The sequence below is a fragment of the Suillus subalutaceus genome (assembly GCF_016647625.1).
Source record: "Suillus subalutaceus strain FC151 chromosome Unknown DFJ58scaffold_274, whole genome shotgun sequence".
In the NCBI taxonomy this organism is placed as follows: domain Eukaryota; kingdom Fungi; phylum Basidiomycota; class Agaricomycetes; order Boletales; family Suillaceae; genus Suillus; species Suillus subalutaceus.
The window spans coordinates 1007-14838 of record NW_024540523.1 but is presented as its reverse complement, the minus strand read 5'-3'; the positions used below and the strand labels follow the sequence as shown (position 1 = coordinate 14838).

At 47.1% G+C, this 13832-nt stretch overlaps 7 protein-coding genes across 7 annotated transcripts; 3 read left to right on the top strand and 4 right to left on the bottom strand.

Annotated features, from left to right (window-relative positions):
- Positions 1–418: 418 nt before the first annotated feature.
- On the bottom strand, positions 419–2583 carry DFJ58DRAFT_848124 (uncharacterized protein; the record flags this gene model as incomplete). Its single annotated transcript, XM_041393581.1, has 10 exons — positions 419–594; positions 618–673; positions 728–754; positions 964–1236; positions 1288–1301; positions 1360–1455; positions 1504–2140; positions 2309–2480; positions 2502–2526; positions 2563–2583. The coding sequence occupies 10 exons, from the start codon at positions 2581–2583 to the stop codon at positions 419–421; spliced, it is 1497 nt and encodes a 498-aa protein (XP_041235668.1).
- Positions 2584–2814: 231 nt separating this feature from the next.
- Positions 2815–3549, top strand: DFJ58DRAFT_848123 (uncharacterized protein; the record flags this gene model as incomplete). Its single annotated transcript, XM_041393580.1, has 4 exons — positions 2815–2867; positions 2915–3061; positions 3108–3443; positions 3483–3549. The coding sequence occupies 4 exons, from the start codon at positions 2815–2817 to the stop codon at positions 3547–3549; spliced, it is 603 nt and encodes a 200-aa protein (XP_041235667.1).
- Positions 3550–3621: 72 nt separating this feature from the next.
- Positions 3622–4024, bottom strand: DFJ58DRAFT_736502 (uncharacterized protein; the record flags this gene model as incomplete). The annotated part of the gene is made up of 2 exons (XM_041386808.1): positions 3622–3954; positions 4007–4024. The coding sequence occupies 2 exons, from the start codon at positions 4022–4024 to the stop codon at positions 3622–3624; spliced, it is 351 nt and encodes a 116-aa protein (XP_041235666.1).
- A 1610-nt stretch (positions 4025–5634) lies between these two features.
- Positions 5635–6650, bottom strand: DFJ58DRAFT_736501 (uncharacterized protein; the record flags this gene model as incomplete). The annotated part of the gene is made up of 3 exons (XM_041386807.1): positions 5635–6000; positions 6084–6321; positions 6394–6650. 3 exons carry the CDS (start codon positions 6648–6650, stop codon positions 5635–5637), a joined length of 861 nt encoding a protein of 286 aa, XP_041235665.1.
- A 956-nt stretch (positions 6651–7606) lies between these two features.
- Positions 7607–9699, top strand: DFJ58DRAFT_823646 (uncharacterized protein). Its single transcript, XM_041392124.1, has 10 exons — positions 7607–7864; positions 7925–7969; positions 8049–8094; positions 8117–8157; positions 8428–8577; positions 8609–8904; positions 8942–9232; positions 9270–9340; positions 9441–9454; positions 9479–9699. The coding sequence occupies exons 1-10, from the start codon at positions 7846–7848 to the stop codon at positions 9586–9588; spliced, it is 1083 nt and encodes a 360-aa protein (XP_041235664.1). The 5' UTR covers positions 7607–7845; the 3' UTR covers positions 9589–9699.
- Positions 9700–9756: 57 nt separating this feature from the next.
- On the bottom strand, positions 9757–11043 carry DFJ58DRAFT_871397 (6-phosphogluconate dehydrogenase; the record flags this gene model as incomplete). Its single annotated transcript, XM_041394311.1, has 3 exons — positions 9757–10258; positions 10314–10435; positions 10564–11043. The coding sequence occupies 3 exons, from the start codon at positions 11041–11043 to the stop codon at positions 9985–9987; spliced, it is 876 nt and encodes a 291-aa protein (XP_041235663.1). The 3' UTR covers positions 9757–9984.
- Positions 11044–12314: 1271 nt separating this feature from the next.
- Positions 12315–12689, top strand: DFJ58DRAFT_848119 (uncharacterized protein; the record flags this gene model as incomplete). The annotated part of the gene is made up of 2 exons (XM_041393579.1): positions 12315–12614; positions 12666–12689. The coding sequence occupies 2 exons, from the start codon at positions 12315–12317 to the stop codon at positions 12687–12689; spliced, it is 324 nt and encodes a 107-aa protein (XP_041235662.1).
- Positions 12690–13832: the final 1143 nt, after the last annotated feature.

Sequence of the window (13832 nt, the reverse complement as noted above, 5' to 3'; positions counted from 1 at the left end):
CCATAGACGGTACATGGGTACAGTACTACAGGTGTCACAAGGATCTACAAGGATCCACAGAACGACACAAGGGCTACAAAGGCGACAAAGTGATCGCAACACAAATAGAACTATTATATATAGTACTATATACTTGAAGCCCAGTAAAAACGACAAGAAGGAGATAGATATGTGTAGATAAGGAGCGAAAAAAATATCAGTGAATAAATGTTTTTGCTATGTTTCGACCTGTTTATAAAAGTGGGACTTTTCGAGACGCAAAACGATAGAGATCGAGAGTTAAATTTACTGCTTAGATAGGATTTTCGATGGCCTTAGATGAATTTTAGATGCATAAGTGCGCTGAATTTGGGTGGGTGAATACATATCTAATGCCATTAGTATCTAAAGGTATCGCTGTGGTTAGGTGCTCATGGTATCACTGCGCCCACACTCGCCCGCCATCCCGCCCTTCCCGCCATCCCGCCCTTCCCACCTTCCCGCCATCCCGCCCTTCCCCCTTCCCGCCATCCCGCCTTCCCGCCTTCCCGCCTTCCCGCCTTCCCGCCTTCCCGCCTTCCCGCCTTCCCGCCTTCCCGCCTTCCCGCCATCCCACTATCCCGCCTCATATCCATTACTCCTCGTCCGCATCATCACAGGCGCCGCTCCCTTCAGTAGTGCCAGCTGAGTTGAGCTATAAAGTAAACCATTGTTAGTATTAAATTAGGCTATGATGAATACCACGCACCTGTAGAGCCGCTTTGCGCTTGTATACCTATAAGAGTAGTTGTCAGTAGATAAATGATATCAATATTAAAACGATGTACCTCTTTGTCGGTGCTCGATAGGCCATTCCAGTAGGTCCCAAATATGCTTGCTGGTTCTTTTTGATGGCCGTTTTATTGCCATTCAACGGCGCAAAGATTCCTAGAATAATGAGTTAACCTTACTTGCTATGATAATAATAGATAGAATAGAACTCACTGTGCCGTGATCTTGGAGCTCACGGGCATAGGCTTTGTGCTTGGTTGGCGCTTCTTGATTGTATTAGGGCGTGCTTTCATCTCGATCGTGGTGCTTGATTGGTTGATGAGTTTGGCCTTTACAGCTAGTGAAGCTCCGTCAGTGCACGAAGGTGTAGATGGCGGTGCAAGAATTGGGCTGGTTCCAGAAGTTGAAGCAGTCGGAGAGTTGATGGAAATGGAAGGGGATATCCGGTTGACTGGCTTGGGCCTAGGTTTCAATACAACATTAGACCTACATAAATAGATCAATCAGTTTAATATCAGACAGATCATGAGACCTCACAGCGGGTTTTTGATCTAGTGATTTTAATCAAGTCAAGTCAGCGTCTGGATTGAGTGTGTAAATTCAACTCACCTCAATAGTAGTCAATTCTTTATCTTTTCCTTTGTCGGCGCATGGTGGTGGTGTTAGTTCACGCTCGGGTAAGGGGTGTTGTGGCATATCAGGTATCTGTAGATAGGTCGATTAGTGAGCATCAAGTACTGAACAAAAACTTACCACTTCGTTGTTCTTGGTGATAGGTTCAATGACAGGCTGATCGGTTCGTGCTCGTTTCTTTGGATGATCGGCTTCGAGATCTTGATCAGAATTACCCCCGCACTTCTGAACTGAGGGTAAGGCGTCTTCTGAGAGATCTGGACTACTCTCTCCATGCTCAGCCTTGATGTGCTTGCCAGTTCTTTTCTTCACGTGGTAGTTGAACCACTGCGAGTAATTGTTGGTCATGAGTTTCATGACCTTCCAGTTGTCAGCACATAGATGAAATTCGAAACAATGTTTGCGTAGTGTGTGAATCAGCCAGTGTAAGACTTGCAGGGATGCTTGGCCAATAGAATCTGGGGCGAGGCCTTGAGTGTCAAGTTCCTGGAAGCTCGAGAGCATGAGGTTCCAGGATTGTCTTGGCGCATTGAGCCGAGACAGATACACCTTGCTCATCCTGTAGGTATGTGCATGCAACATTGACGCCTTGCACCATGCGCCCAGATCCTCGAGATGAGCTTCCGGAAGTTCCAGGCACTGCTGATGTCGTCTTGGGACACTGGTCCTGCCATTCCTTCTTTGTCCATGATTTGACAGATGGGTAGTTCTTTCGATCAAGTTCTCGATCAGATTCCAGTGGGGACAATTCTGTCCACTATGGAAGGCTTGTCGTCAGTGATGGTATTCAAGGTGTCAGAAGGGGGCGATGATGATGGTGATGTCGAGGACACGGAGCTTGTGGAACCTCGGATATTAATGATCACATTTCTGTAGCAATTTTTTGAGTGCATATATGTGCATATATCCAGTGGAATTGACTTACTGTAAAGTCTGGCAGGTCATATTGAGACCAGTATTCTCCTTGATGAGCCGAAGTTTATCGGCTTGTAGACTCGCAACAGCATGCTGTAATTCAGTGAGCTGCTGTTTGAGTTGCGCAACATGACCGTTGTCGGAGTCCTTGCATGCCAATGGATCTTGGCCGAGTAGAGAATCTAGATACATCAGAGACTCACCATGTGTTTCATATGAGAACATGAGCTTCAATACATCAATGTAATTAATATGATGACTCACACTAGGTTCTTGAATTGCCATTGGGTCGCACGAATAGTATGTGTCGCTGGGCCCAATATTCAGATCTAAGGGCTGTGATAACGAGTGTGAATTAATTTGAGATGTCAAGGAGTTGAGGTATCCGGCGGATGAGATTGTGTTTTCGAGGGACATGATGGTATGAGTTTGAGGGAGTCGAGAAAGGAAACTCACCAAGTCCGCATATTACCAGGTATCATTATGCTACCACCAGCTGTCCAAGATTTTCTGGACATGTCTTCAGATCCAGATTTTGATGATCTCAATGGTTATCAAGCTGATACCAGGTGAGATAGATCTGTATTTTCAGTTTACATCTAACAACTCTATCTAGTATCAATACCAATGATTCCAATGACACCCGCTCTAGTACACCTGTCATGACTCTGTCAGACGACCTGCTTTCCAATCCTGCATGTTGGCCTACTCACCATGCTGACAGGATTCGCGCACGTCTGTTGTCACTAATGGAATTACTGATGTAAGTTTTTATTTTTAATTCTGCGCACTTTTACTTAAGAAAATAGTGTACCTACAACTACACCTTCGAAAGAAGATCCGAGCAGTGTCATGGAGCCTGAAAGCAAAATCGAAGAACCACCACCTGTTCCTCCTCCTCCTCCTCAAGAAGATCCCAGCAGCATCACGGAACCGGAAAGCGAGCCCGAGGAACCACCGATCAAGAATCTTCCCCCGATCAAGCATCCTCCCCCCAAAGACGATCCCAGCAGCGTCATGGAACCAGAAAGCGAGCCCGAGGAACCACCAATCAAGACTCCAATCAAGGGCGCAACTACCACTCCCAAAAAGAAGAGCTTCTTTGACACTCCGAGTCCCCCAGGACCTGACTCGTTGTATTGGAAGTATGTGTCGTGAGATGAGGATGCAAAGTGGTATGATAGGTTAGGAACAGATCAGAGTTTTGACACAGTTCGCAAAATCAAGGCGGAGTTGCGTGACCTCCATTAACATAGTGTTGTAACTAATACAAAAGTTTGAATGTACATATGCTGATGGGATCAGCGTCTTCTGATGGGATCACTATTCCTCGTCAACTATAACCTCCTCAATACCACCCATTCTCAAAATATCTAACCCCGGTCGTTCTATAAGGTAGAAAAGAGTGCCGTCAATACCTGGAAATTGGTGGGGGACCATCGCAACTACTGATTGAATAGTAGTAACCTCAACCAATTTCAACAAGGCATCTGCACGATGGGTACACGCATAGACCATTTGAAAAGATTTCTCGAGGAGATCTGAGTGTGGTTGGCTGTATTCAGAAACCAGCGCGAGTGTCTTGTGCCGATTGTGAATGATCATATTGAAGTAGAAGTATACTTCGGTGATGCTCATATGTCCGTCAATGAATAACTTTGAAATGAAAATCAATATAAGTGTGCGATCGATCAAAAAAAAACATTACCTTCACATTCCGCGACATTGTTGGCTGCCTTGACATCGTGTTTTTCCAGGCCGATCGTGCAATCTGTCCATTAGGAAGACGCAGCCGAGCCCATCTCGTGACAAGAGGAGCAGAATCGGTGTGTATGCCATTGATGGCCAAGTAGTGAAGGATGGTGTCAGATTCACACGGACGGACTAGATGGGCCGATCGCTCCCTTCAACGGAATAATAGATACCCTTGTCTGAGATCCAGCAATCCTTTTGGGGGAGTGTTACTTGATGGTTCGATCATTGGAATGATGGCTTTGATGGCGTTGATTTGGCAGCAGCGGGCAGCACATTGAGAGAGGTTAGCGTAGACAGAGGAGTTGTGTAGTCTAATTTCCTGGGCAAGATTGTCGATTGTGTGTTCCATAGTCCATTGTGATGAGCAGATAGGTGGTCCCTTGTTGACTGTCTCACCAGCAATATGTGTGATTGAGTGGAGCCATGGTCAAATGAAATGAAGTCGAATGATCCGGCGCTGGTAGTAGAGCTCTTCAAATTCATCTGTGAAGTTAAGAAGGTGATGGTGGCCTTCAATGAGATCTGATCTAGATATATGGTATTGTTGCATTATACGTTGTAGAGACTCGCATTTCTGTGGGCTCATATGGGCTCAGTTTACGAATTCTGATGACTGGCCTTCACAGCACAACTCGCACCATCACCCTCTAGTCATTCCCTATAGAGCGCACCACTTTCCCGCAGAACGCGCCATAGGCGCGACACTTTCCCACACAACGCACAGTATTCCCGCGTGCGTGCCTTGCGCACTTTCTTGCGCTTAAGCTCACTATGTCGCACAGCATCCAGGAGCATCCATCCATCGTCCAACCAGTCCCTCGGTACATCCATCGTCCAACCAGTCCCTCGGTATGTCCCTTTTCGTTATCTGACCATATTTAGCATATTACACTTCCCATTTCATTATGCACCCTTACTTTACATCACCTTACCTCATTTACATACTTAGAGCGCTCCCTATTCGGCTCCGAGCCCTGGGAGAGCGCTTAGGTAGAACTTACATACTCTCATGTTCGTTTTACACCCCACTTTTGAACCTTAGCTTCTTACGACCATCTTTCCACCACCATGTTAGTTGGCAGTTAGTTCCATGCAATGCATGTGTCCATCATCGTTTTGAGGCCCTAGCATCAGTCTATAGCTAGTAGCACTATCAGTATCCATCAAGATCCGCACTTTTCCTCTTATCAGTCTCAGTATCTGTCTTCTACACTTGTGCACCGCTTGCACTACCTTCCTGCGCTTCGTGCACTTCGCGCACTTTCGCACTTCGCTTTCCCACGCGCGCTTTCTCGCGCTTTCACTGCCATTCACCAGGGTTTGTTCAGCATCATTCCGTGGATCCTTGCTTTCCTTGCTTCCCCTTTAGGGTCGAATGTTCCTGCATTCTGCGAGTATAGCAGCTAGGCAGAGCTGAGACTCACTTATACTGGCTGAGCACTTTTCTTATATGTGCCTGCCAGGTTGTGATACCCACAATGTAGTCCCCGGGCAAGATGACAGAAATGTGACCAATAGGGCTCAGGAAGGATGCCGTTAGAGTGTGGCTGGTGCCATCCCATACAGGTAGAGAAGCCATTCCTATGCCTTATACCCGCTGCTGATCTTCTCTGCAGGGTTATGAGGAGGTCGATCAAACGAACCCGGCAGAAAGGGTGTTGCATCTGCGATAAGAGATCCATGTGCCTTCCAAGTCGCCTTCATCAGAACAGCCCAGGCCCACACAGATTTATCATCCATAGTCTCGGCTCTAAAGGTTCCTCTCCAGAGGGGTAGAAGGAGGTCGCCGGTATTGATGGCAGCGATGTGCATGATGTCAGAGCCAAAGCACAGTGGCACCAGCAAAATACGGTCAGTGTCAGAGCCGCAGAAGATGCTTGGTTTCGTAATGCCTGTCTTGAGGCATGCAAGCTCGTATTCGGCCATGTTGGAACAATGGATCACATGCTCAAGGTTCCATTCATAATCAAATGATCCAGGAAGGGGAAGCCAATCAATGAAGAAGTTGGGGTGATCAGCTCAATTGGTACCTTCAGGTTGACGTAGGGCAGGATAGTAAGTCGGTGCACCTGGTTTGTGCCTCCCCGGGAGTCCGCAATAGAGACGGCATGCGAATCTGCCATGGTGACGACGAGGCCAGTGAGGAATGCCATACTGGGGCTGTCTGCTGTTGCAATGAAGAAAAAGGGATTAGATCTGAATAGAATCTTCTTTGCGCTGTCCCAGATTGGTAGCCCTTCAGTCTGGATCGCGCGAAGATGGTGTAGGCTGGGAAAATGAAAGAATCTAGATTTTTCGTTTTTTTTTGGGCCGGGGATGATACCACCTGGGAGTACATACTTCTTCTTGTACCGTTCGTCTGGCGCGTGATCGAAGATTACCCAAATGTATATCCAACAGTTGGACTGCTTTGATTCATAGAGTTGCGCTCTGTCAATTGAGAACATGAGGACCGCATCACTGTCTTTAATCTTGCCAGATTGGCACACATCCAGATATTGCTTCCCATGGAGGACATCTTCGTATACCTCCGGAATGCCATCGGTAGTCTTCAGTTCATTGATGATCTTGTTGGTGTACTCCTGGCGCCATCGCATCTTCTCGGCCTGGTCTGGATGGCGCCATAGGGCCTGGAGCTGTGGTCCAACAGGGAAATGTGTCAAACATTTTCTGAGCTACCTTCTTCTGAGGTGAGCTTTTTTTGGTGTCCCATCGATCTTCTCCACATTGAGGACAACAATTGATCTTGGCATACGGACCTGTGAATGCAAGACACGTGTTTGCACACATGTCATTAATGATCGGGACCACACCACTAAGCTCACAGACAGCTTGCTTAACCTGGTAATGACTGTATACATCATCTTCAGGGTGTCGTCGATTGTGGCCTCGCGGATGAGATTGTAAGAAGTGATTGTTGTATTGGCAAAGTAGTATTTTAAGGACAGGATAAGATCGGGATCTGATATATTGGGGAGTTCGCGGGGAGGGTTTCATAGTCTATCTAGTGCATCTGGAGGTAGTTTAGAGTGTGCGTCGTCTAGGGATGCTTTTCGGAGAGCGGTAATGAATGACATCGAGTCCTGGGCATTTTCGAGGCATGCCATCTGCTGTAGCTCATCCAGGTCCTCGTCCGTCCAGCCCAGCATGTCTTGATCAAAGTTCTCGGGTATAACGTCCTCAATTCGAGCTTCCTCTTCCTCCTCTCTGTCCTCAGATCCCATATCACCAAAACTGGTGTCCTCAACACGAGCTTCCTCTTCCTCCACCCTGTCCTCGGGTCCCGTATCACCAAAATTGGTGTCCTCAAGGCGATCAAAAGCTCTGTCGAGTGCGTCAGGGCCTGGAATATTGTCAGCAGCCTCAGGTATATCAAGATCTTATTATTCATATCAGCAAATTGATATTGATCGCAGGGTTATGAATGCACCATCTTCTGCGCCATCAATGGCAATAATCCAATCATACTTGTGCTTCGATATGGGTGGCTGTTTGTTTTCGCATTTCCCTATTTATATCCCAATGTTTGTACTGAAATGATCCTTCTTCTTCCCGAACTTCGATATCGAACCATCGCACTCGAGCTCTCGAACTCTCATAATATATAATGTTGTCCTGTTTACTCGTATCCAATCCTTAAGTGTTATCTGTCCACTGTCATCTTGGACAGATTTCCAGTATCAGAAAGGGCCTTGCAGTTATTAACGTCCTCAGTCACTCAGGCTCAGGGGTTGTCCTTCTTATCCGAACGCATACTTAAGTACTGTCTACAAAACTCTTCTTTCCTCTAACATGCTTTTCAACGAGGCAGGTGTGTTGCTTCTGACGCTGTGGCTAGTGGATTTTCTGCACCTCTGATCCAGTGTTCCAGCGTGTTTCAGTATGCGAGTGCCGAAGGAAACCATTCAGACATGGTGTAAGTTCTGAGCATATCATTGAGGATCTAGGTGATATCGTAGAACATCATGGCTAACTGCTCTACCTGCTACGTACAGTGACTCATGGAGGCAGAATCTATCCTGGAGGAACCACCACTGTCGCGTCTTTACTTTTTTGCCGTCAGTCGCAAAGACGAGTGGACAAGCATACTTTGCAGAAGACCTGGTAGTGGTGAGATGCTTCTTTAACATCAGGTTTTCCTCTTTAAGCAGGCTTCCTATAGGTGATACATGTGGGCTGGATTTTGCACTGCGTCGCTGCATTCGTTTCGTGTTCTCATTGTGGGCTACATACTTGATGGTACAATTACGTCTCATGCTGCATTATTGGCCGTCAAACACTCTACTTATCATGACACACTACTGATTTATCTGCCCATTTGATATTTCCCCTGCCACACCTCACACCTCTGGATCTTATGTACCCCCTCCACAGATGGCTTTGATGCTGGGCTGCCTTTCAGTCGTATGGGAATCCAAGATCACACACTCGCCTCTGTAGTATCCCCTCGATATCCACAACGGGTATCTCGCCCTTTTGTGCCGCGGAGTCAGCTACAAACACCTCCCTGCATCCTGCCTGAACGTCCTCCAGAAGAAGCGAAAGTGCCAGAGAGACAGCCCCGCCTACCCCAATGCACTGCATAGTGAATCAGGAGACAGTCTCCTGCGACGTCCACGTAAATGCCATATGCTTGCGGAGCTATCATCATCATCAGCAGAAAGTTCATGCGACATTGCGATTACAGAAGTACACAACTCCGCAGTCACTAAACGTAACCATGACACTAGATCAACTCATGTTGTTACACCCGATATGTGCGTTGCAAATACTCCTCCCGATAATCCCGTGTCATCCGCTCCCCGTCACCTTACCCCATCCTTCAAAGCTATGTCAAAATACAAATCTCAGGTGTCATCATTCCACGGGTCTCCAGTGAAATGATCAGGGGCATGAGAAGGCTGGTGACCTCAACTTGAATTACGCCTATGAACGTACCTCTGAATTTACTCTCACCGCGAACGGTACCAGTCCTGTTGCGTGTCCGAAGGACTCTCCTCCTGTACCGGCGATCGACTTCACCCGACTGCAATTTCCTTCCAGGAACAGTTTGCGCTTTCCTCTTCTACGTTTAGAACCAGTCACTACAGCTGCCAAAGTCGGGAGCAGGGGGGAAGGTGAAAATTCTGCTAGGCCGCCGGCAGCCTCAAATCACACTCCCAACCGGTTTGCGCAGGATGTGCCTTCAGCTACACAGCAACCAGGCAAGTTGGCAGGCACCAGGAGCTTGCAGTAGCAGAAATCATGAAGATACGGAAGCCGCATTGCCCGTCACACGCCAAGACACGTGAGTGAAATCCTCCAGCTCTCCTAGACGCCTTGGCGAAGCTATTGACTCCAGACACGACACGGTGACATATCACATGGATCAACTTATACGGACTGAGAAAACGTGCTACAGGTTGCGATGACGTTTGATTTGCAGCGCTATGGGAGAGCAATGCGATGTGGAAGGGTATGAGATTTTGGCATGAAGACCTGAAAAAGCCGACGTGGAATGCAGATGCAGATATGCAGTATCATAGGAGATTTTAAATGTGCATCCATGTCGACCTCGACCGAGCTTCGTCGAGCCAGGGAGACTTGTAACTTGTTATTGGCTGTACCACCTATGCCAGAAGCTTTATAAATTCTGGAGATGAAGGACATGTTTGATACTCAAAGTCCAACGCACAGGGTTGAATCTACTGATTTCGGCTTTGAAGGAGCTTAGCACAGTCTTGCTACTCCACCGTCCAGGCGGGTTTGCACCATGCGGTTCGCACATCTAAGCACCGAAAATTAGGTAAGAAGTAACAACATTTGGAACGCCGGTTGGCATGTGGGTCATTCACTCCTATCATATTAATATTGGATCGACTATCAGATCTTCAGACATGACCGGGAATTGTCCGACGCTAAGCATCAGTACAGCATACCGAACAATCAAGATCAATGCCCTGGTTTGTAGTCAGGGCGCAACGAACGGACGACCTTTCCGACTCTCCAGATCTCCTGCTCGTCAATCTCTTTCAACTCCTTGGCTAAGTCTTTGCGATAAGTGGTGCGCCCGTTAAATTCGAGTGCCTTGCGCGTCTCCGTGCCATTCTTTACGCTTTCATAAAGCTTCTTAAACACCGGGCGATTTGTTGCCTCGAAGATCGGCGCCCAGTCAAGGGCCCCTCGTCGAGCGGTGGTGGAACAGGCGTTGAACATGTAATCCATGCTGTGGATAGTTATAAGTCAATGACTTGTGAATTCAGAGTGATAGAGATATTTACCCCTTTTCTCCGATCAAAGGATACAGAGATTGAGTGGCTTCTTCGACGGTTTCATTGAATGCCTCCGAAGGGGAATGGCCAGTTTGCACGAAGTACCTTGTATTGTGCACAGAATAATCCCTCTGTAAACGGCCAACCAGTCAGACTGCAATTAATGGTATGACAGCGATGGACTGATGAATAGCGGCTGCGAGCTGGGAAAGAGACTCGATCTTAGCGTATGCATGCAGATTGATGATGGAGTACTTACCACACCACGTTCACCAGTCAAATCTGAGAACACCTCCTTCTCGAAGGTTGTTTCATACATGTAGCCAGAGCCGATAGCGACCCCAATAGCCACAGCTTTCTCCATTGCTTTGCCGGTTACGTCTTGAAAAATGGTGACACTGGAGTTGATGCCTCTGCCCTCCTTGAACAGGGTTCGGACAGTGCGACCAGATCCTTTCGGTGCTACTAGAATAACGTCGACATCCTTCGGAGAAGCATCTAGAGGACACTTGCTAGACGATGGTGCCGGTATAGGAGCTGGAGTTTGTGCAGGAAGTGGTGGGGGGAAAAGTCTAGTGACTCTGTTGGGTTTGTGCCGGAAGTAAGTAGTTCGGGGTACATGCTTGGGCTTGCCTTTGTTCTTCCGAAGGCAGGCATCACAATTGCATATGTGAGTATCAGTACCGTTTGCGAGTCGATGTATGCCAGCCTCGAGGCTCTCGGAGGTTATAGAACTCATGTAGCTGTGTGATCGCGATCAAGGAAGCGTATATGCGCAATCACAATGTTAATCTAGGTGTAGCTTTGCAATTTGCAAAGTGTCATTTGCAACAACTGCAGCAAATACACTGCAAATTTCAAACCTTTGCTTGCGAGTTTGGACTTTGCATTTAATTTTACAATTTGCATTTTTCCATCTCAAATTATTTAGATTGCTATCTATGTCATTTGGTACTTAGACGTGTATTGCTACCTATCTACCTCCTTCTTGTCGTTTTTCACTGGGCTTGAAGGTCAAAGCTAAAACTATTTTTTTATACATGCTATGCCTCCATCTTGGTTATACGAGCTTTACAGCAGCCTGACTCCAAGATTTTCAGATGGTGACCGCAAGTGTGAGCCTGCTGAATGCGACTCAGGCTGCAAATATCAATATCTAGTATGAGGATGAGGTGCCGATTGTCTGTAGCAGTGATGTCAGCACATAACTAACAACAAAACTGAATATGAGTACTCACTGTCGCACTCTCTGCATCACTCCGAGCCATGGACATTGAAACACCAAATTTCTTCCATTCCGTATGTAGGTGTCCGACATTGAGCTCCACTACCAACAAACGAGAATTTGCGGCCTGGGCACATTGACACCAGATGTCGAGAAGCACCAATTGGTGTGCCAAAATGCAGTCAGCCAGGTACTTCTCGGCCTCGCATACTTTTCATTTGGCTTGGGTGGCCGCAAGCATGAGATCAGAATGCTCATCATCACATTCTCTTTCTCCGTCCAGTGTGGAGTAGTCGCCCTGCTGCAGAATATAACTAATGATGAGGAAAAACAAGCATAAGTACTCACAAGGTGTCTGAGTGTTGTGGGTGGTTTTTTATCCTCGAATGATGGCACTTCACTAAGGCCAGACCAATATGATAGCGATTGACAAGATCCTTGGAGGCGTGGTACACGTGAGGCTGAGTTGCGATGGTGTTGGGGATTAGAGCTTGCAGTAGGAGTCTGATAAGACATCATAACAGTTGGGGGTGATATCAACAAAGATCGTGTGAATCTTTCCTTACTTACTACTATCTTCAATGTCAGCACCAATATGCCCAAAGTGCGGGAAAACATTTACAAAGGAGAGCAGCATCACTCGACACCTGAGCCAGCCTCAATCCTTGTGTCACAGTCATATGCGTGACATTGTTGATATTTTGCAGTTCATGGAAGTGGTTCCTCCCTGGCGTTACGCAGGAGCTGACACAGAGTCACTTCAATGAGCATCCACCGAGGAACTAATGGATCATACTGACAGCATTCCGGAAGTTCATGGTGGGGATCATTCACATGCTAACATTGATGATGGCTTCGGGATGTTTGGAGAGTCACTGGATGAAGAGTATGATGGTGCGGGGACCTGTTACTCTCAAGACGGCAAGACCTTCTTGGATCTATTCGATGCTGACGAATACGCAGAATGCAGGGTAGACAATCTCTACTATCCTTTCACATCCAAGGAAGAGTGGGAAGTTGCCGATTATCTCCTGCGCTCGTCCCTCAGCATGGCAGCAATAGATGAATTTCTGAAGCTTTCAATGGTGTGTATTTTTTGTGCTTGATTCATCAGCCATAACACTTCTTGTTTTCAGGTTCAAACACACATATTGCAGTAACATATCTCCGTATTATACGAGTGGACGGACGTGCATAATATCCCGTATGATACGGGCCAGCGGACCATGGGCCGAGGGTAGATATATCCTCGACTGTGATGGATGGGCCGGGAGTGTTATTATTCCCGATGGAGACGGGTGGGCCCAGGTGGGGAATATGTAAAGTAGATGGGTGGGCCGATGGACATGAATTTTCAATAGACGGATCGGCCGAGGTAGTTGGATATTATGTAGATGGGTGTACCAAGGTAGATATGTATCAAATAGCCAGGTATATCAAGGGTGCTTGTTATCACATAGACAGGTGGGCCCAGATATATATCATATTAGACGGGTGGGCCGACGAATTAATATTATTTTGTAGACGGGTGGGCCGAGGGAGTGGTAAAAGATGTATTATATACAGGTGGGCCGACAGGGAGACATATATTGCATAGATGGGTAGGCCGACGTGGGGGTATATAAGATAGACGGGTGGGCCCAGGAGAATGATAATTGTAGACATGATGGAGCTCAGCTAGTTGTATATCATCCAAATCAAAGGAGGTGATTATTCAAAGTCATCTAATGATGTGGTATGGCACGGAGCTTTGCAAAGGGGTGAAGTGGAAACTCGAGCGAAGTGTACCGAGTTCCGAGACCCGGGTCTCGACAACGAATATGTGATGTCCAGCACACTTCCAATCATCTGGTATTTCATTGAGCAATGGATGATAATAGATCTTTGAAAGCCAACATCATCCAAGCCTACCAAATGCCAAATACCAAGTTCCGACCACCGAAAATTGAGTGAAGTGTACCAATATCTGAGCCCCAACTATCAAATCCCGAAAATCGACCATTGAGTCCCGACTATCCGATACCGATGAGGCGAGGAATGATAGCTGCGTGCTAGGGGGAAGAGTGGGAAGTGGGCTCTCAAGTGCTCCTCTGGATATGAGTGGAAAATCGTCCCAAGGGGATTGCGACTGAGAAAGATTCCTCTATAGAAAGGTGAGGGGGATCTTTAACCAGCAGTTCGGTCTCTAAGCCTGGAGGGGACACTAAGGCAAGTAATATACCCAAAAGCGAAGAGCGCTAGCTAAAAGCGCCTAAATGCGCTGATAAGGCGGAAAGTGCGGAAAAGCGCGCTTCAATACCAAG

Bases quoted from the DNA above. Each gene is read 5' to 3' on its own strand.
- DFJ58DRAFT_823646 (XM_041392124.1), top strand. The intron at 8,158-8,427 runs GTAGTGGTGAGA...CCCCCTCCACAG, and splicing joins CATACTTTGCAGAAGACCTG to ATGGCTTTGATGCTGGGCTG. The intron at 9,233-9,269 runs GTGCCTTCAGCT...GCAAGTTGGCAG, and splicing joins CCAACCGGTTTGCGCAGGAT to GCACCAGGAGCTTGCAGTAG.